This window comes from Triturus cristatus, chromosome 3_2, assembly GCF_964204655.1.
Source record: "Triturus cristatus chromosome 3_2, aTriCri1.1, whole genome shotgun sequence".
NCBI classification, from domain to species: Eukaryota; Metazoa; Chordata; class Amphibia; order Caudata; family Salamandridae; genus Triturus; species Triturus cristatus.
This window is the reverse complement of record NC_140584.1, coordinates 48,112,200-48,134,303: the sequence shown is the minus strand read 5'-3', so window position 1 is coordinate 48,134,303 and position 22,104 is coordinate 48,112,200. Positions and strand designations below refer to the sequence as shown.

Below are 22,104 nucleotides of genomic sequence, written 5' to 3'. Positions count from 1 at the left end.
CACCGCTGGGGGAGCTTAGTTCAAATACCTGCACGGCTGAAGGAGCGCAATATCTTCTGCGCTCAATCTTCCCGTCCTGAGAGTCCCTTGTCTTCACACCTAATTAGGTAGTCAGATAGGAGCTGTGAGCACTTTGCAATGACACTCTGTATCGCCGAAGACATAAAAGTTTTCTGTTTTACACAGCGGCGCCCTGGATTTTACTGCAAGAAATAAATAATTTCCCCCAAATGCGTCCTAAAATGTAGTTGCAGCCTGACTTCGAGGGAGACGCACCAGATATTTAACAGCGGGTATCAGTCTCCCTCCGAACGGCCTTTCAGAGTGGACTTGAATTGAGTACTAAGAAGATGGGACTTGTGAAGCGCGCCTGCGTGCTCGCACATGCACGCATGCGCGCGAGGGATCATTAGAGGCATGCTCAGGGTGGAGCATCTAGCTTTCAATAATTTGTAATTGAGAATTTTCACAAAATCAGTAGAATATTAATCCAGTGTGGACATCAAAGGATAAAGAAATGGTATACAGGATTTAATAAGCAAATATTCTCCAATTAAAGATGAGTAAAAGAGGAAGCGAAAAACAGCGATAAAAGGAAAAAAAACAGCAGCGGACTCTAACTTCCATAGCAATAGTCTCCTACAATCTAGATTCGAAGTAGGATGGAAAATCTTTGTGTAAGCTCTCAGTGATGAAATCCTGATGACTGGTGCTTCAATAACAGATTGTGGCCCTACTGAAAATAACATGCTTTAAACATTGATGCATCTTTGAAAGGATTCACGGGTGGTGTAGGCCTAGAGGCATAGAGCCTCATGTGCAATATTTTGATGCACTACAGCGCAGCAAGCTTTCCTGCAGCACTGCTGTGCATCAAAATTAAAGGGAAGGAATGCGCCCTGTCTACAAGATACAGCTTATTCTTGTCCTTATCCCCTGCACCAGCACACAAACAGCAGCCGTGTGCCAGCACAGACACCCTTGCGTCATTTTGCAAGGGTGCCTGCACTGAGGGGAGTACCTTCCTGCACAAAAACAATCATTAAAGGCATTTTCCTCTTTCTACAGCATGCATAGAGAGAGGAAAACACAATGGAAAATTAAAATATTTCTCCTCGTTGCGCATCTTACTCCTCCCCTGGGAAGGCGTAGAATTCTGACACATTCCCAGGTTTACAAAATTTGGTAAATCTGAGAATGCTTCAAGTTCCATAGATGTTGCGTGGAAACACCCACAGCAACACTCATGCAACACTTCTTTCATGCGGAGTTATGCGTGGAAGGGAAAGTCACGCAGGGTGGCTTTACATGACCTTGTAAATATGGGGAAGCCCATTGCGCTGCCGGTGCGTCTATAAAAGTGACGAACCATTGGCGCAATGGGCTTATAAATGAGCTCCAAAGGCCTTATTTACAAGATTTTTCCATAGGGCAGCACTGCAGGTCTTCCTGCTGCGCTGCACTACGGCAAAGGAAATGGGCAGGAATGCGACCTACCTATCAGATAAGGCGCATTCCTGTCCTTTTCCCCTGCACTGGCGCACAATGGGCTGCCATGCGCCAACGCAGGCACCTTTGCACACGGTGCAAGGGTGGGTGCTTGCGTTGCCGGGTTGATTGTTTTTGGGAGAAACCTTCCAGCACAAAACCAATCACAAGAGGCTTTTTCCTCTTTCTATGTGTGCTGCAGAGTTTAGCACACATAGAAAAATGAAAAACAAGGCGAAATTAAGGTATTTCTCCTCCTTGCACCTCCCTGACGACTCCCCTTGGGAGCCATAAGTTTTTGGCGCTGCCTCAGAGTTGCGATTCCTCATTAATCTCGGGCACTGTCAAAAAGCCAGGGGCCTTATTTACACCAAAATGACACAGCGCTGTACCACAAGCCTTTTGCTAAACCAAGCTGCGTAATTTTAAAAACACAGGAATACAACATATTTACAACAATATGACGCATCTCTGTGCTTTACCCCTGCAACGGTGCACAATTGGCTGCCATGAACCAATGCAGACACTCTGGCACCATGGTGCCAGGGTGCCTGCATTGCGGGGATGATTGCTTTTGTGGAGGAAGGGACGCCTTCCTGCACAAAAACACTCACAATAAGCTTTTTCCCATTTCTATGTGTGCTACAGAATGCATCTATGGGTGCTGCAGAATGCAGCATGCATTGAAAGAGTAAAAAACTAGCAGAAATAGAAACATTTCTCCTCTTTGGTCCTCCTTACGCCTCCCCTGAGGAGGCACAGCATTCTAAAACATTCCCAGATTTACAAAATGTTGTAAATCTGGGAATGCAGCAGAATCCAATGGTGTTGCATGGGAACACCCACAAACACCCTTGGCACGCCCCTTTCACACAAAGTGATGCGTGAAAAGCGGCCATATTTAGAAGGGCATGAAAAGCCACGTAGGGTGGCTTTGTGTGACCTTGTAGATATGGGGCAGCACACTGCGGCGCAAGTGCGTAAACAAAAATGATGTACCACGGGCACATGGGCTTGTAAATAAGCCCCCATGGGTGTTGCTGTAAATGCCCCAGTAACACCCATTGCATGCCACTTTAAGGCAAAAAACTGTGTTAAAGAGAACAATATTTACAAGGCCGCATTAAGCCATGCAAAGTGTCTTAGTGCTGCCTGGTAAATATGGAGCAGATCCCTGCGCCAACAGAGCATCACAAAAAGTGACACTCCGGTGGTGCAGCCTCATTGTAAATGAGTCCCATATACTTTAGTATGGCTTTAGAATGTCTGCGGCTGCAGTACTTTAAAGGGGAAAAAATGAAGTGCAGATGCTCACTGTTCCAGGGTACTTGTTTGCTACCATGCTGGGACTTGAAGGTACCCTCAATTTCAAATGAAAGTAATGCCGGTACTCAGTAGCGGACAGTACCTGCCCACTTATATTACTGGCTGCAGGGAACGAGTGCAGGGGTACAAAGAAGAGGAGCCTCAGGACAGGTTGGAAAGTGCAACACTGTTTCATACCTAAATGCTCTACCCGAGGAGAGAATGTGTGCATAAAAGGAGGATAAGTGGCCCAATGCAAAGGCATCAAATCTGGAAGACAAACACTTGAGCTCAAATACAGGCAGTCCCCTTGACTCATTTATGTAATTCCAGGGGATGGACTTTACCTACTGTGCCTCACTTTCCTTAACTACCAACATCGAGATTACTTAGAAATAGGAAACCCAAGGCGTTAATCTTTTTTTTAAACTGAACATTAGTTTCTGTATCTGTGGATGGGTGGTGTGGGCAAAGTTGCAATTATAAATTCAAATTCTCTGAGGCTCCTCAAATGATACTTTCAATAATTTGCCTTTACAATCGATGTTTCTTAAACTTTTTTTAATTTTATTTAAGTTTCTTGTTCAATGCATATCATTTTTGACAGTTTCTTAATTCATCCCATGCCAGCATGTGTTTCACTGTATTCCCACTTCTACAGGGTTTATGGTTTCCATTGTTTACTTGAGTCTGTATTTCATTTTTAAATCAGTTGTCTGCACTCTTACATTCCAGGCCATGATATGGGCGCATTATTATCATGGGCTGGAACGAAAGGGCGCAGATAACTGATTGCAAAATTAAATATGAACTGATATAAACATTGTAACACACAAGCCCTGAAGAAAGCAGCATACCTGGAAACGTGTTGGTACAGGAGAAATAAAGAAGCTATCAAGGAATGACATATGTGCTGAACTGGGAATTATAATAATATATGAAAAAGACTAAGGAGCATTGGTTGTAGAGACAAGTTAATGAATTTATCTTTCAACGTGCCCAAACAGTGCCTGGAAACAGCATCCTGAGGCAAAAGGGAGCTATTTCAGACTGTACAACTGGTCTTTTAGGTCCTTTTATTCCTATTTATTGTGAGACATACATTTCCCTGGGCAGTCAAGTAACTTTAAATCAATCATTAGGTCTTGTAAAGTGTGGTTTGCCACCCCAGGGGGTCTCCAGGTGCTGAGGTTCTGTGAGCCTAGGTCAGATGACTCTGGCGGTCAAAGATCCAAGTCTTGAAATTCTTCCTGAAGTCCAACGGTGAAGGGGAGGTGAGGGGTGATCGCTCCAGGACTTGGCTGTGAGGTAGGAGAAGGAGTGACCTCCACAGCAGCTTCGACGGATGTGAGGAATGTGAGCCAGAGTGAGGGTGGAGGAGCGGAGCTCAGTGGTTGTTTGGTGGAAAGTCATGCGTTTATTGATGTAGGCGGGTCGGGATTTTTGGAGGGCTTTGCAGGTGTGTGTGAGGAGTTGGAAGAGGCATCTTTCCCAGACAGGGACCCAGTGGAGGGCCCTGAGGTGAGGAAGAGATGCTAGCAAGGTCGAGGATGAGTTGTGCTGCTGACTAATGAATTCTCTGGAGGTGGTTCAAAAGCAGCTTGGAGGTTCTGGCATAGTGTGCGTTGCTGTACTCTAATCGGCTGGAGACGAGGGCCTAGGTGACTGTCCTCCTGGTTGAGACAGGGCTCCATCGAAAGATCTTGCGGAGCATGCAGAGGGTGTGGAAGCAGGAAGAGGAGACGGCATGATCTGCTGCTTCATTGTCAGTTGACTGTCCAGGACGATTCTGAGGTTGCGTGAGTGCCGGTGGGGGTAGGCGTGTGAACAAGTGCGATGGGCCACCATGTGTCATCCCATGGGGGGGTTTGTTTCCGAAGATGAGGACCTTTTTTAATCCGATTTGAGATATAAGCAGTTGGCCTTCATCCAGGTGAAGATGTCTGTCATGGTGTTCTGGAAGTTGGCTCTGGAGAATATCACACTTTTTGAAGAAGTCTCTGACTTTGCCAGAGACTGGTGTGGTCTACTTTGCCCAACATATTTGAACATTCTCTGAGGCTTGAAGGAATGCAAATGAAGCTGCAGGGAAACTGTGTTCCTGCAACCTCTTGATTTCCAACAAGAAAACACAATAGCTGACACTCAGCTGTGCTCTATGTCCTATTCCTGTGACCAGAAGTCACACCTTTGAACTTCTGGCAGTGGGAAAAGGTGACAGAGCTCATCACTGTTGAAGAACAGGTAAAGTCAACAGGTCTACTGTTGGCTGTTAGATTTTTGGCTTTGTCAATGCTTGTTTTGTTGTGGGTTTTGTAAACCTTTATTGGGGGAGCTGCGCAGCCCTTGTCAATCTACAAAAACATTGACTGAAAACAAAAATATTTGTCTAAAAAAGCACGTATTGGGACAATAGTTCCAGGCACTTAAAAGAACCAGTTTGGGTGTGGGTGCAACTCTTGTAAATGGGAGAATGCCCTCACTCACAGTGAAGCTAGCTTATGGCTGAAGTGGCTGACACATTGCCCCATGCTGTATGCTATAGCAGGTAGAAAAAATGTGAATTATATAGTGACGGATGAAGAGGGCTCGCTAAAAGCACCCTATAAGTAAGTATATGTTACAAATTATAGTTTGCATATAATTTTAGTAAAATCAAAAGGTCTTGGCTACTATCAGACCTAAACATTTAGCTGCAGGCTTTCTGACCTGCACAGCAACTGGACATTCCCTGATGCAGTACCTCATCCATTTTCTGCCCCAAGTTCTTTCTTTGTTAATGTTTATACTTCACCAGATTTGCAAATATTAAGCGGGCAAACTTTATCAAATGTTTTGCGGAATTGTAAAGTCCTGGACTTTGCAACTTCGCAGAGTCCTCCTCAACATTGGACAATAAATAGAATCTAGATGAAGGTAGGCAGCCTTGTGAAGGGTGACCGCACTCACATAAATGTCTTCTATTTCTGGTGTCCTTGGGTGATTCTGCCGGAGGTGCTAAATAACTTCAGGTGTTTGACACAGAGAAAGAGCCCAGGGGGGAAGCCGCCCTACAGAGTGATAGCTTACCGCTTCTATTTTTACCCATCTCTCTGAGGAAGGCATGACAACGGCAGCATGTCGGTTATCTTCAGTTTGGAGATTAGTTTTTGCTTGGTTACACCATTTGTTCATAAACTCCCTGTGGAATAAAACTTGAAATCTTGCTATACAGTACGTGAGCCTCATTATGGGAACCCTAACCGCGCCAAGCCATCCTTAGCTATCGGGAGATGAAGCCACAGTCACAGCACACCTGCACAATAATGCCTCATTGAACCAGCAAAAGTAATGTCAGAAATATATATATAAGTAAATATGGCTATTCTCCACGCGAGCCGAATTATTGCAAACCCAACCATGACAACCCAACAGCAAGGATCAAAAGAGACCACACCAGGATCTATTCACAGTGCACCTGCACAAGGGTACGTGGTTCGACCGGCATACATGCTGTCAGCAACTCATAATCCTGTACATCATTTGAGTCCTATTATGGCAATTGCATAGATAGGGGAGAGGATGTGGTCTGACGGCTAGAGCTGCCGACTTTGGTGCTGGAAACCAAGATTCGAGCCTCGGGGTAGCGTCCACATCCTGCGATTCTGGGCAAAATCCCTTAATCTCCCCATGCCTACCAAAAAAAAATAAAAAAATGAATGTGTAACGTAACCAGTGCTCATGTAAAGCGCTCCAATACCTTCTGGTCAAGTTCGCGCTAAATAAATCTGCAAAAAAATAAACTAAAAAATGATTCCACCTGGGCCAATCCTACAACAACCATTTGACGTGTCAGCGACTCGGGCTGTTCCCTGCAAAATTTAAAGCGGTGTTCTACTACAGTATGGTGGCTGAGATATCGACCCACTAATATTTAGAGACCATATAATTGACTCACTAAATATGATAAAGGAGATAAAAGTAAATCTACACTTGCATTTAAGATATTTATGGAGTCAATGGTCACTATATAACTGCGGATCAATATTGTGAGTGTCAATATTGTGGTCAAAACACAAATTATTCACGAGGAAGAGAAAAAGCTTGTTGAGGACGATGTCACATTGCTACAATGTCACAGGAAACTCTTACGTAAAACTCTGGCTGTGTTCTTGAAACACAAAAGTAAGGACTGCACAGTGTAGAAAATGCCTCGGAAACATTTTGTTACCCCCTATCCCTGCGATTGTATTCTCTACTGCCCTTATACGCAATATATACAAATAATCATTCACTATATATATCTATGTATATATTCACTTAAAAAACCATAGGTTTCACACATGTTATAGTTAGCTGTACATTTCACTCGTAAAAAACCAATGAAATTCCACGTTATAGTTAGATCAGGTAACTATAACTTGCGCGCCCACAATAAACTGCTGATGACGTCACATATTACATCACTCATGACATGGTCAGTGACATCACTCATGACATCAATCATGACATCTGAAATTACACATTGTGGATTGCGGTCGCGCACGTTATAGTTACCTGATCTAACTATAACGTGGAATTTCATTGGTTTTTTACGAGTGAAATGTACAGCTAACTATAACATGTGTGAAACCTATGGTTTTTTAAGTGAATTTGCAAGGTTTTGTAAATGATAATTCCTAACTATAATGTGTGTGAAACCTATGGTTTTTTTAGTGCATTTGTACGGTTTTTTAAATGCTAAGTTATGTATTTATTTTTTATTATTTTTTCTGGTTTTTCACTGTGCGCACACCCTGATTTGATTTGATTTGTAGTTCTTAATAAACACACTAGAAACTACATAATCTCAAGGCATACAGACCTGGTCAGAAGAGAGTTAGTGTACAAGGTTATCCAGTGCTTAGTTTGTAACATAAAGAGCGCTGGTGCCCAAAACTCTGCTCAGAAGCCCGCGGTCAGTGCAATTAAATGTTGGCGTGCGGAATACCAGGCTGTGTAGTATTGAATCAACCTCCTGCCCCTTTATTCCACCTCCGGACACTCCTTATCCCTTTATTCCAATTTCACGGGTTCTTGCATTCTTCTTTTATGACAGGTTTCCATCTTTCTCTTCTTCAATCTATCCGCTTTGTTGTTTTTTCCACTTTTAATCTCTGTAAATGTCTCATGAAGAAAAATAGTGTCAGTCCACAAAAATGAGTTCCTTTGGCCTCCCCCGGCAACCACCGGCTCAAATTAAGCACAAAGTTATCTGAAGTACATTTTACAATATTCGTGGTGACAGGAGTGGCCGGATTAAGGACAAGGACATACTAGATAGCTGCTAAGGAGGCTTCCAAAGGTGTCCACCAGAAGGCCCCCAGACTCAGAAGCAATTACCCCATTTTCAGCAGACTTGGGGCACTAAAAGTTATGTTTCCTTAGTGTGATGAAACCCTTGCACGGGGACTGAGGAATGGTGTGTGAGTTGTGTCCCAATATGAAAATGTCTCCAGCTCTGAAGGATTTGAGCCTTTACAAAAAATGTCACTGTCATACAAAAGTAGAGTTGAGGATAGTAAGTACAGATTGATTGACAGATTGATGGCTTCTAGATGGGTTGTAGATGCTGGTGGTGTTTTGAGGTTTTGGAAGATCTAGGAATAAAGCTATACTGGAGATTTTATAGGCACATCTAACAGGGCATCGTGAAATATTTCAATACTGCATGACCCGATACTCCTCAGTGTTCTTTCAGTGGTGTGCTCTGGGGTCATTTAAAAAATTGGAATCAAATGGTGCATTTTTTCAGCGCAATCTCACAAATACAGCACATTGTTCGAAAAGGTCCTGTCCCTTCTTTGGAGACTACCTATCATGTAATTTGGCAAATTTATGTGGAAGATGCTGGTGGTAAAGTCAAATTATGAAGCAGTAATATTCTGAGACAATACACAAGTTAGAGAGATAATAAAGGCCCAGATAGGAAATTTAGATAATGCTTATGTTATCGGTTCAGGCCTAATACAGCAGTTATGTAAATTTAAATTAAAGTCACAGAAATTATCAGTCATTACGGTGAATTCCACAACATGAGATATGTGTTGATTATTCATAGCAAATTTCATTAGTCTAATTCCCTTCCTCATCCCAGCTCCTTTGAAATGAGTTGTGCTCACCATCCCAAGACACCAGATCACCTACCCAAAACAAATCAAAACCTCCCTAACTTCCTGCGTCCTTCTGCAGTCGGGCCCCTCCCCTAATACTAGGGCCTGTAAGAGAAAGGAGGGTGGGGAAGATTTGTTTTGTTTTAGCCAGGGAATGTGGTGTCTGAGGGAGGGGGGACACACCTAACTTCAGAAGTGTTCGGACGAGGAAGAGTTGAAGACAGTGGTGGCTGCCTCTGAACGAGTGTGGGGGTAAGTGGGAGGGGGATAAAAAAAAGAATGATAAATAAACTTACCTGTCACCATCGCAGCCGCCTCTCCTCCGTCCACAGAACCGGAAGCACCCAGGCTCCCTACCTTTCCCAGCCAATCATGAAGCTGCATTTGCAGCATCGCGATTGGTCTGAGCGGCCAAACAGGCGCTCAGGTAGGGCCTGGGAGCCTGGGCATGTTCTCCACTGGGCTGTGCAGCACAGGCCGGTAGAGAACATGCTTAAGTGCGCATGACGGTTTGGCTGGCCCAAAACGGCCCACTCCTCGCTCTCTTTTGACGGCGGCGAGCCCAGCCCGCCCTGTCCAACCTGGTTCTGAGTCCTGCAAATAAAAATAAAATGATAATATCTCTTGTTAATATCATTTTCTTTTTGTTTTTTGCACTGCTCGCCGAGCAGAGGGGCGATGCTCCTCCACCTTAGTGGAGGAGCTGTCACTGGTTGAAGAGGTAATGAAATATTGTTCATGGCATCAAAAAGTAGCACAAATCACCACATAAATATGAGTAGGAAATATTGTGTAAATGCCCTTGTTTTGTCAGAGAATTTCATCATGGCATATTCAATAAATAAATTCAGGTATTGCCAATCTTAAAACCACTTTATTATTTTTTCAGAACACATTTATGGTCCTGAAATTGCTAACTCTTTTTTTAAGTATCTTGCCCATCGACATACGTCAGTAATTCTTTAAGCAACGAAATCTAGCCCAATATCAGGGTCGGACTGGCCATAGCAGGCACCGGGTGTTTCCCCGTGGTCGGGAAGGATTGGGGCCAGTTTTCAGTTGGTGGGGGCCGGTTTTACAGCAGCGATGCAATATCAGCCCCCTGTAATAAAGCCAACAGTAGTGCTAAAGAGGAACCGAAGAAGTGTAGACCAATTTAGTGAATTTGCATATTCACAAGTGATGTTTTCACATGTAAAAAATGTGTTGATCCTTATTTTGCGAATAACAATGTGGATTAAAGGGTGTGGTTTCATCGTTTTTGCGTCATAAATACAAATTGCATGCACAAAAGGTTTTGGGAATCAGTCCCCAAATAGAATAGCAACTGTCCTGAACTCTTGCGCCATGCGCGCTCTCACTTTCCAAGCAGCCCGGTACAATGGAGCCTGCTTCTTTGAACTGAAATAGGTCTCATATTTACAAGAGTTTGAGCTATTGGCATTGTAAATGACAATGCCTTTTATTTATGTGTTAATTATCAAAACAGAAATAAAAGGCATTGTCATTTACAATGCCAATAGCTTAAAGTCTTGCAAATGCGAGACCTATTGCATTGCAAATGCTTGTTTTGGTGGCAATTAGCAGTTCACTGGGTTTAAAAGCAGAGATAAAAACTAAAATGTACTGAATGTGTAATGCGAAATGTGTGCCACCACCTCTGTTCAACATATGCAAATCAAGGCTGTTGCCACAAGATGTGTCACTCAGGAGAATACGCTCATACACAGCGTCACTGCGTCTGTATCCTTGACTCTCTCTCGAGAGGCTTCCTGTTTGTCTTCATTAACATGAGAATTGTATAATTCCACAGATCCACCCACCAGTAGATAGGGACGAGAGAAGGCTCCTGAAGCACAGTAGAGTGCCTTACCAGGATGCAAACACAAGTATTACATAGTAATTACAACAAATAGCAAAAGTGTTTTTTGGGGTGGGGTAAGAGATTGCCTTTTGTTACCGTGGTGTTTACACTGGGAATGCAGTTGTTCTTAGATCTTACCACGGCTATTTCCCTCCATGACATAGGGACATTATTCTTCACAACGAAGAGCTTCCCTATGAAGACTCTGATTGAGTGATGACAGGGCAGTGGCCGGTTGGTACTGGGGTCCACGGTTGTTTGAAGACCACTGCACTTCATTTATCACTGTCTTTTACTACCAGACTGAAGGCCCATTTTTATTGCTTGCATTAGGGCCCATGGTGCCTAGGCAACTCCACTTACCACTCCAGCATCATGAGGGCAAGAGAATCAATTGTCCTCATGTTATTTCTGCTCTGAGGGGCCGATACACAGAATTAACTTAAGACAAAATCCTAAACTTACTACTTTTGGCATTCACAGAAGTTGTCTTAAGACAAACTTAAGACAAACTTAAGACAGACTTAAGACAGACTGAAGACACAATCCTAACTTAGGTCTGTCTTAGGTCTGTCTTAGGTCTGTCTTAGGTCTGTCTTAGGTCTGTCTTAGGTCTGTCTTAGGTCTGTCTTAGGTCTGTCTTAGGTCTGTCTTAGGTCTGTCTTAGGTCTGTCTTAAGTCTGTCTTAAGTCTGTCTTAAGTCTGTCTTAAGTCTGTCTTAAGTTTGTCTTAAGATAAACTTAAGACAAAATCCTAACTTCTGTGAATTCCAAAAGTAGTAAGTTTAGGATTTTGTCTTAAGTTAGTTCTGTGAATCAGGCCATGTTATGTTATGTTATGTTATTCGGGATTTATTAAGCGCACGGGCACCCAGAGGTTTCATGGCGCTGAAATGAGGAGAGAGTGAGAGGCAGTAACCTATCTCAAAGCTTGCTTGAATACCCAAGTCTTCAAGGCTCCCCGAAACTCCATGAGATTGGTGCAATTCCTGAGCGACAGGGGAAAGAATTCCACACCTTTGGGGCAAGGAAAGCAAATCAACTCCCACCGCCATGAGTGTGATGTGCACCATATTTAATCTTGCTGCAAAAAAGGGTTGTCTCCACCTTTCTGCTTGGTGTCAGATTAGTCTGTATTGCGTATGTGGTTCTGACATAGGGTGAAGAATGCACATTTGTAATTCTCTGCAGTTTGGAAAAGTGCACCTATTCTGTGATATTTTACTAGGCATAGAGTCCAACACAAAACACGTTTCCTGGCCTACAGGGTATTTGTGACAGAAGAAACAGCTGAATTTCATAGGACAAACGCAATTCATGGTAGTGCTGAGTCTGTCTCAGCCAATGATAATTACTCACAGCACACACTATTTCATCATTTGTAGCTGATCTACACCTAAATAAAGGGACCAACCTTATGCAATCCAGTCCCGGCCTCGCCCTAAAATGGCCAGGCTTTCCATAACTCTTGGGGCCACAGACTTTACGAACCGGAACTAAAGCAACAGCAAACACATTATGGCTTTATTGGTCAACATTGGAAAGGGGAAACTTGAGCCCTATGTGTAGTGATCTCATTGCCCATATCTGGGCATTCTATTTCACTTAGTGGATACATTTAGTCAGCTAGAAAGTTATGGATGACATTTTTAAATCATACTGAACCACTCGTGTATACTTTGGCCAACCTCCATTCCATTGTTTTTCATAGCTGGTCCCTGAACAAAACAAATGATGGAATGGAATGTGCAAGAGTAATGTATGGTGTTTATGATTAATCCTAATGTTTAATACACAACTTTCTGTTAATTTGTGACAAGTTATGGGGCTTGGAATTTCTGATGCCAGCCAATGTGGGAGATTTAAAAAACTATGAAAGTCTGGTGATTGTGGTCACCTCCACTATCAATAATTCTCTGGCACTGATGACACCAGAGAACATGTGTGAATCCCTTTGACAGGTGACCTCTTGTACCAACCAGGTGATGGTTTTCATGATAATCTGTTTTAGGAACAGGTGACAGATTTTACATAGCTGTCATTTTTTGTTCAAGAAGAGGCAAAATACCCTCTGTGAATTCCACAACACATGAGGTTGCACAAGATGTGCCAATCTGAGTGCTAAACCCACAAGTGCGTACTGACTATGATGCTGTTATATTCGTCTGCCATCATTCATCACTCCATTCAGTGCCTTCATAACCAGAGTTAACATGCCTCATTGGTCATTATGCCAATTTTGCCACAAATTAATGAAGTGCATTAAATTTGTCTTGACCTTAGTCCATTTGAATGAACAGGGTGTGGTAATGTGCTTTGTATGTTTTCTCCTTTAAATGGGATTGTATATGTATTAGATGTGGTAACCCAAATCACATGGCGAGTTCTAGGGATTGGCCAGCAGTTAAAGTAATATGCAAACTATGTGGGAAAAAAGGTCACTTCGCAAAGTGTTGGAAGTCTGTTGAACATAAAGCAAAAATTCATGAAGTGAATATAGAACAGAAGGAATGGTTCAACAAATTATCATTGACATAAATTGTGTACCTGAGGTTAAGTGTGAATATCTGTCAGATGGTGTGGAAGTTAACATTCTTGGTGGCATACCTGGTGTGAAATTCTTTCAGGACAATCTACAAATTTTTAGCGACACAATTGATTAACATTTATCCACAGTTAGAAAAGTGTGGAACATTTTCAGTGACAAGGGTGTTACACTCAAGATTGGGAAATTGAAATTTAATTGTCCAGAGATCTCATATTTAGGTCACAATATATCTAAAGATGGTATGAAACCTAAAGATGATCTTTTTAGAACCATATATGATTTACCTTCTACTACCAAGAAGGAAGAAGTTCAAGCATTTCTAGGGATGGTTGAATTCTATGCTAGAATTGTACCTAACTTTGCCAGTCGCACGTCTGCCATTCACTCACTACTGAAAAAGGGTGTCTCATTCCTTTGGAGTGAAGACTGCCAACAAGAGTTTCTTGACCTCAAATCATGTCTCACTTCCATGCAATGTTTGAAAAGTTAAATTCCTGGTCAACTGTGTTGGATTATCATGGATGCGAGTGAGAAAGGTCTAGTGTCAGTTTTGAAATCGATGCATCAAGGGGTGGAAGTAACTATTCCCTTGGCTTCCAGATCCCTAAAATGTGCTGAAATTAATATTATGGAGAGGCAGTAGATTGGCCCCCCACAAGGAATAAGACACCGTTTGGTGAGTCTTGCTCATGATGGTCACCAAGGTATTAATCAAACAAAAGGGAGGCTGGGGGTGACTTATTAGTGGCCAGGAATTACCATTCAGATTGGGAGACTGATAAAAGATTATTATGAGTGTAGACAATTTGCCTAGAAACGGTCCCAAAACGCACACTTAAAATGATCTTGGAATTTTTACAGAATAAAAGGAGGCTTGCTGAAAAGGGTAAATGCACAACCCTGGAAATCCATTTATTGATTTTTCATGTAGGTATTCAACCGTATTTATTGTCAGAACCTAGTCCTTTTTAGAGGTTGTTGTTGACCAGGTTCCGGGTTGGCACTTTTTTAGACTGTTAACATTTCCCAATTGTAATGATTGGTCCAAATCACTAGTGAAGTGCCCCTGTGATGATTTAGCCGATCAGTCTAACATTCACATTCACATTGTAAATTCTATGAGATTGTGAGGAAAAGGTTTTTGAAGCCGATCCTTATAAAATGGGGTATTAGGAGTTGTAGAGCAGCATATTGTAAACTGAAGCAATTAGAAACAGCTCTTGTGGTAAAAGCGGTCTCCTCCTATTTGAGATTATCAATAGGAGTGAGGAATACCATGGGGGCAGGGGCAACCTAGGCTGCAGCGATTGAAATTTGACTTTTTATTTTATCTTTTTTAACGGATTATCCCTTTCTAATTTTAGCATTGACAATGCGTTGTGATAGGGATGTGTATTTCGATTTTTGTTGAATATGTTATATACGTAAACATGTGATGATGCTATATTTTATGTGCTTTTATGATTTTACAACAAAATCGAATAAAGCTAATTTTTGACTTTGACTTTGAGTGTAGACTGAGTGACAAATCTCCTCGCCCATGGTGTGCCGGGACATTTCTAGAGATGTCTGCAATGAAATTGCATTCGACATAGTTGGACCCTTAAGCTGTTGTGAGTCCTTAAAATATTTTTGTTGTTGATGGACATGTTGTCCTGATGGCCAGAGGTGAAAGTTGTGAATGATGTCACTACTTCTACGGTAATTAAATTCTTTTTTTAATTTTATTTTTGTTTTTATTTGCATTTTTGTCGAACAAAAGAAAACAAACCATCACAAAATCGGTTACAGTCATGCAGTAACATACATCACTAGGCCATACATCATACAATACAGTGTTATAGCCAAGAAGGGCCTCCTGAGAAATCAACTTCAAAATGACCACAGAGCCACATCGTAGTGTCTTGGGGTTCCTCTGTCTCTTGGATGCTCGGGAACCACTACCTGTCCTTAGGGGATAATCATATTCTTCTTATCTGATATTTTTGCAAGGAAGTCCCAGGAGCATGCTTACAGACAATGGGGTACAGCTGAAATCTAGGGAGATGGAAGGGTTTTTCGAGAAGAGAGGCATTGCTCATAAAAAGTGTGCATTATATCTCCCAGAATCAAAAAGAATTGTGGAGAGATTTATTAGGACTCTCAAAGAGACCATGCAAATGGCAAAGTACAAAGGATTTGGGTGGATAGACATGGTGATGAGTAGAGTGGAAGAGTAAAGATTTACTCCTCATTCCACTACTGGGGTAAGCTCATTTGAACGTTTTAAGAAATGGGAACCATGTACTAAAATTAACCCATCTTGGGTTAATTCGTATATTCAAGATGAATTTTGTTGGGAAGATCTGCTGAATTAGGGGATTGTAATGGAGAGATTTGCACAAGAGAAAAGGAAAATGAGACATGACCAACGCACAGCTGTGAACTATGTTGATATCAAGGTGGGGGATATGAGAGTCAACCTACCTAGAAAATCAGATGATTGTTCAAAATATAATAACATGTATAAGGTAATCAAGCTGTTTTGCAATGTGGTTAAGTTGGGTGATGGACACATATCAAGCCAGAACAACATTGAATATAGTGGTTGTTCAGAAGTTTTTATAGTATAATACTTAAGTATTTTCCAGTGCTTAAAGTATGTTTTTAAAGATGTTTCTTTTTTTGGGGGGGGGGGAGGATATGTGAGATTGTGCTTTGTATGTTTTCTCCTTTAAATGATAATTTTTCTGTTTGAGATGTAAATATTCCACTGTTCTATGTGGACATGTTGCTATTAGAATGTACAATGCTTAGATTCAAAGGGAAGCTGTGAAGGCTGTTGCTGAGTGGAGATCTTAGTTTTGAGCTGGGTTGGTGTTTCTAATTTTAAATAAAGAATCCTAATTTAAATCCACATTTAATTGCCATCTGTGATTCTTTGGAGAACACTTCACAAAGGGTTTACGTCGGTTTATCTGTAATAATGCCCACATGCAGCTTACAGTCTAAGTAACCCTCACTCCTGTTTCTGGTTCTTCCACTGCAGGTGTTTGTTGGATAGCCAGGTGACACGGGTGGCCTGGTTGAACCGCAGCACTATCCTGTACACTGGCAATGATAAGTGGAGCATGGATCCGAGGGTGATCCTTTTGGCAAACACCAAGTCCCAGTACAGCATTGCAATCCAGGATGTAGATGTGTATGATGAGGGACCCTACATCTGCTCTGTGCAAACGGACAATCAGCCTAAGACATCACGTGTACACCTTATCGTGCAAGGTAAGGCACTGTCCAATATTGCAGATTCTTCCCAATTTTTACCATGAAGTACTATGATATAATGAAAGATGGATTTTGTTAGGAACTTAACTGAGTTTTTCAAAGATTGTTCCGAGGTGGGTGTATTAAAATAAATCTTTACACTTCGTAGTGGTTGCAAAGTTTATCAACTTCATAAAATATAATCTAGATTCTAGAAATTTCTTTAAAGGCAAGTTTTCTATCTCAAAATCTCGGAAGAGTTTTCACCCACCAAATATTTATTTTTTTACTTTTTGGGATTTATTTCCACAAATCCCATTTTTATTTCTTGTTTCAATGGATGTTGTGTTTTTAAAATTGTGCATGCTTCCCAAAGTTTGATAAGATTATGAAGATAAAAGAAAAAGTTAGTAAATTTTGCAGAGGAAATTCTTTGCAAGTTTGCACACTCCAAATCTATATCACTCGTAAAGCAATCTGACGTTTGTACATAAACATTTGTGCTTTACCAGACCTGAATATAATGCTGCATAGATGTGGGTTTAAGTCCTGAGGAGATTCTACGGTGTTCCTTTGCTCATGGAAATGAATGCAGGCCACAACTTTGTACTCGTTTTTGTCATTGTCAAGGTGGTAGTAAATAACAAACACCTTTATAAGAAACTATCTAGTATGGAAACAAAGTTCCATTGTGCCACAATTCCAATTGCAAAGGACAAAAAACTTGATTTTGATTAATTTTCTGCAGATGTAAAAATGTAATTAAAAGCACTGGTAGCATGTGCCTCAGAGGGTGTGATGTTCAGGTGACTGGTACACCCTGCTGTATTAGGGCTCCTTTCATAATGTTAATATTGGTACGTGCTCGCGACAATCAAGCAGCACATTTGAGCAACTTTGTATTTTCTTCCCTACATTTGACGTTGTACTTAATTTTTATACTAATACGTTTTCAAGAAATGTCTTTCAATGTGATTGAAGCCAAAGATGTGTTTTTCTGTAATCACGTTGTCCTGTAGAGAAATTGTTCTTTGGTCTTGCATTACAGCTGGAACTATTATCTCAATTCTCCAGTTTCAAAGAAATGTTCATGATGCTGCATATGCTACGATTCGGAATTAGAAGATTAAGGAGGACACCTCTTCTGAGATACTTCCGCAGAAGATTCTGGAAGATTAATTGCCCCTTATTGAATTGTCGCAAACCTTCATGTGTTCACAATCAAGCAGGCTGCTGGACACTGTGAACAGGCTAGCGATAGATTTGGATAAATGTTGAGTCCGGTTGAAGCCAAATCAATTTGTTAGCCGCATTGCAAAGTTTTTGAGATCTTGGATTGTTTGGGAGTTCATGAACTGTTCAGTCTCTCACTTCTCCAGTGTCATAAGAAATTTTTTTACCTGATGGGGACAATGTCTTTATAAACAATACCTTTGTGATATTCTAGTGCAGGGGTGCCAGTGTTCCTTCAGTAGGGGAAGAGCCATCCCAGAATTTCACCACTGCCACCTGGAAACTTCTCACCATGACATTGACAGAGACAAGATTCAGTGCATGCTATTTACATTTAGAAGAAGATGGATTCATTTTAAATGTGATCGAAGACCCCCGATAAACACAATTTGTAACGCCCAAACAAGCCCAATACATGAAGAAGGGGCCTTAACCTATAGTCCCATTCATCCCAACTTTGATAGAATTTATTTGATATCGAAACAGCTATAAATGTTTTTCGGAGGAGCTATTGCAGAAAGTCTGAGATATCAAACACTCACTGTCAAAGAGTGTGAGAGGTCTTCCTTTAGGTAAAAATGTCTGGAGATCATACGAAATGCTGTTTGGCAGATAGTACAGCTGTCCCAGGACAAGTTCCATATTAGTAAGTAATTAATTCTAAACTAGATACGACTTTGAAGTGGCATCCAGTGAAGGACAAAGAAGATAGATGTGATCCGTCAGATGTAAAAACTCCAGTGATGAATAGAACTGCATGGAGTAAAACCAAGAGTGAAAAATAGGCATGTCCACTGACCAATCATGGGATATTTAGTGTCAGGACAGGTGAAAGAAAGCAGTGGGCTTGGCACTTCTTTTAATACGATTTCCATCTGTAATGTTAAAGAACAAGAAGACTCTAGCTTGATTTAAAAAAAAAAATCTTTTTATTGAGTTTGCAACAGTTAAACAAATAATCATCGACAGCCACTGTTGCCCCTACCTTTGCAAGCATGGAAATGTTCCTCATTCATGGAAATTGAATCTCACTCCCTCCACGCGCCCGCCTAATCCGCCGCCATCTGGCAAGCCCCTCCGCATACTCCCCTCCGGTCACGATCAGGTCGACACATCCATGCCCCTGCACCACTGCCATGGTTTTCAGACCTTCTCCCAATTTTTAGGGCACCCCATCCTGCATAAACCTGTTTCTCCACCATCACACATCAATCCATGTCCTCCAACCAGACTTGAAAGTCTGGTGCATCACGCACCTCCAAACTCCTGGCAGGGATCCTATTAGCCGCTGCCAGTCCCCCATTAGCAGCAGTTTGGCGTACTGCAGTGGGTCCTCGTCCCCACACACATTGAGTATCACCGTCCTGACATTATTTTCCACTTGAGCTCCAGTTGCCCTGTCTAACTGCAACCCAGTAGGGCTGCATTCTCTCACAAGGTCACAACGTGTGCAGGAAATCCCTACCTCCCAACTCTAGCTTGATTGACACAAAGTTCAACAGGCAAAGAAGTAAAGGAGCAGTGCCCAGCGATGAAACTTTAAGAAACATTTGTAGAGAGGAATAGAACGGTGCTGAGAAGAAAAATATGTTGAACAAGAGTAAAAGAAAGAAGCTTTTCAATTATATAAAACACAGTACGATGCCGGTCGGACCAGCGTCTGACTGGTATCGTAGCGGAGACTGCGGAAGGACGAGGCCCTGCTAGGGGCCCCCAAACTCAGTTTCCGACAGCCTTTCAATGGCAGTCGGACCACCATTGAAAGGCTGCCGGAAACCTGCATTGTAATCCCTATGGCGGTGCCTGAGCAGGCACCGCTCCATTGTAGGGGATTACTTTCTGCCTGCTGCCCCAACAGGCACCTTGATCCCGTCAGGAAGGCAGCAGTCGGTCCTTCTGCCCCCTGCCTCTGACCTCTGCATCATAATGCAGCAGTGGGTCTGCATGCAAAGATGTCAGTCAGATCGCAGTCGACACCCCGTTGATTGCGATCTGACCTTCATCATAATCAGCCCCATAATGTTTATAGCTATCAGACCTGGCATCCTTTGGTGTGGTTTCACCTGTCTATTTGCTTGTGTCCTCCTGTTTTTGATTGTATGCTGGACTTTGTTTTTGCTGGTGTTTAGACTCTGGACCCTTTACCACTGCTTACCAGATCTGAAGTGCATGGGCTCTGAGTCTAAAATGTAATGGCATTTGGTTACTCCATGATTGGCATATTTGATTTACGAGTAAGTCCCAAGTACAGTGCACTACATGTGCCCAGAGCCTGTAAACTAAATGCTACAAGTGGGCCTGCAGCACTGATTGCGCCACCCACATGAGTAGTCCTCCAAACGTGTCTCAGGCCTGCCACTGCATAGCCTGTGTGCACAGTATTTAACGGTCATGTCGACCTGGCAAGTGCACCTACGTGCCTGGCCCAAACCTTTCCTTTTACTTCATTTAAGGCATCTCTACAGTAGGCCCTAGGTAGCCTCGGGCAAGGCGCCATTTATTTAAAAGGAGGGACATGTGCTTTTAAGTTTTACATGTCCTGGTAGTGAAAAACTGCAAAATTTGCTTTTGACTACACCAAGGCCTATCTCTCCCTTAGCATTGAAGCTGCACTGTCGCTTTTTACACAGACATCTTCCAATTGCAAGCTGATAGAAAATTGGAGTTTGGTGTCTCTGGACTCACAATTTAAAAACACAACTTTTTGTGAAATTGATTTTTAAATTGCAGGTCTGCAAATGCCATTTCTAGAACGTTGGGATTTTCTTACTTTAACCACTCGGTGCCTCTGCCTGTCCCTAGAATACACGTCTGGGTTGGATGACAGTTGGGCTTTGTGAATTCCCGCTAGACGGTAAAGCACGACCAAATAGCTGGAGCTGTTGTTTTCTAAGCTCTATAATTGCATTTAATCTTGACTTGTATATGTTGGATTTTTGTCATTCCAGTCTTGTATTACTCAGTTAAATATTCACAATTTTTCTAAACTGGTGTTGAGTACTTTTATGGTGTTTTCACCTTGTTTTGCTGTGTGTGCGCAAATACTTTACACATTGCCTCTTAAGTTTAGTCTGGCTGCTCTGTGCCAAGCTACCCGAGGGTGAGCACAGGTAAACTTAGTGTGGACTACAATTACCCTGATTAGAGTGTGGGTCCCTACTTGGACTGGGCGCAAACCACTGCCAACTGGAGACCCGATTTCTAACAATAACAAGGGAAACTAAACATAGAGAAAATACAGCGTGAAATAAAGCTAATAATCTTTTTTTTAATGTTCATCTTATGGGGAAGGGAGGAACACATACATAGAAGGGGAACTTCAAAAAATGTAAACAATGATCATTGAAACATCAAAAACCATGAAGACCAAACATTAGACTGATAATAAATAGTAGCACACAAAAGTATGAACAAGACGGTACCGCTAATGGCTCTGTTTGAAATGTATAAAAGAATGAATGCTCCAAAGCATGATTATAGAATCTGTAGGCTTAACATATTTAGATCTACTGTGCTATTGTAATACTTTATTTCATCAATTTTGAGACAAACCTCCCCCAGTATATCCCTTTGACACAACTAACAGCGATCACGCCTTCCTTCGTCCTTATCTTTGCAGGATTGTCCCCGAACCTGTCTGACCCCAACAACTTGTCTTCCAAGCTGCCATCTTCTGAATCCCATCAACCTGACAATGAGCATTCGATTCACTTTCTGTTCACATTGTCCGCCGTCGGTGTCCCTGAATGGCGAGGCGCCGGAGCCTTCCGCAGGATGCTATATTAATTGTGGGATAGAAAGGGCGGGACTTGTCTGTCAGAGGAACCTTTTATGTTCCATCAACGGGACGTTTGATGAGAGCGAGAGGAACCCTGCCTCTATTAGACGCAGTGAGACACTCCGTCTTCCCAGCAGATATCGGCTTTTGTCCAGTGTATAGATTAATTTTTCAGAGTTAGTATTAGTTCAGGTTAGATAAAGATAATGAAAGTTTCCTAATCCTCTTAAAGAAGATTTATCTGCACGAGTAGAAAGCTCTGTGAATACAATATGGCAGGTATAAAACCCTGCGCCTAATCTGTCCTTTCATTCCCTCGGCTGACGCTCATTGATTTTGCAAGGCGCGGGGCTGAGCGGTGCCTGGCCCCTCCCGCCCTCCCAATACTGAAGAGGGGGGGCCGCCATGGATTCCCCGTCTTTGTGTTAAGGGGGGGTCAGAGTGTGTGACTCCTCAAGCTGCTAACCCACCCCTGGTTTCTGCATCTCAATAATAGCCCCAGAGTGTGATAAAAT

At 42.2% G+C, this 22,104-nt stretch overlaps 1 protein-coding gene across 1 annotated transcript in view; it reads left to right on the top strand.

Annotated features, from left to right (window-relative positions):
- Positions 1-22,104, top strand: part of LOC146856783 (opioid-binding protein/cell adhesion molecule-like) — a 1,126,851-nt gene that overhangs the window by 576,592 nt on the left and 528,155 nt on the right. The window contains exon 2 of the mRNA XM_085647228.1: positions 16,364-16,596. Within this exon, the coding sequence (XP_085503354.1) occupies positions 16,364-16,596 (233 nt within the window). The remainder of the gene's footprint in view (positions 1-16,363; positions 16,597-22,104) is intronic.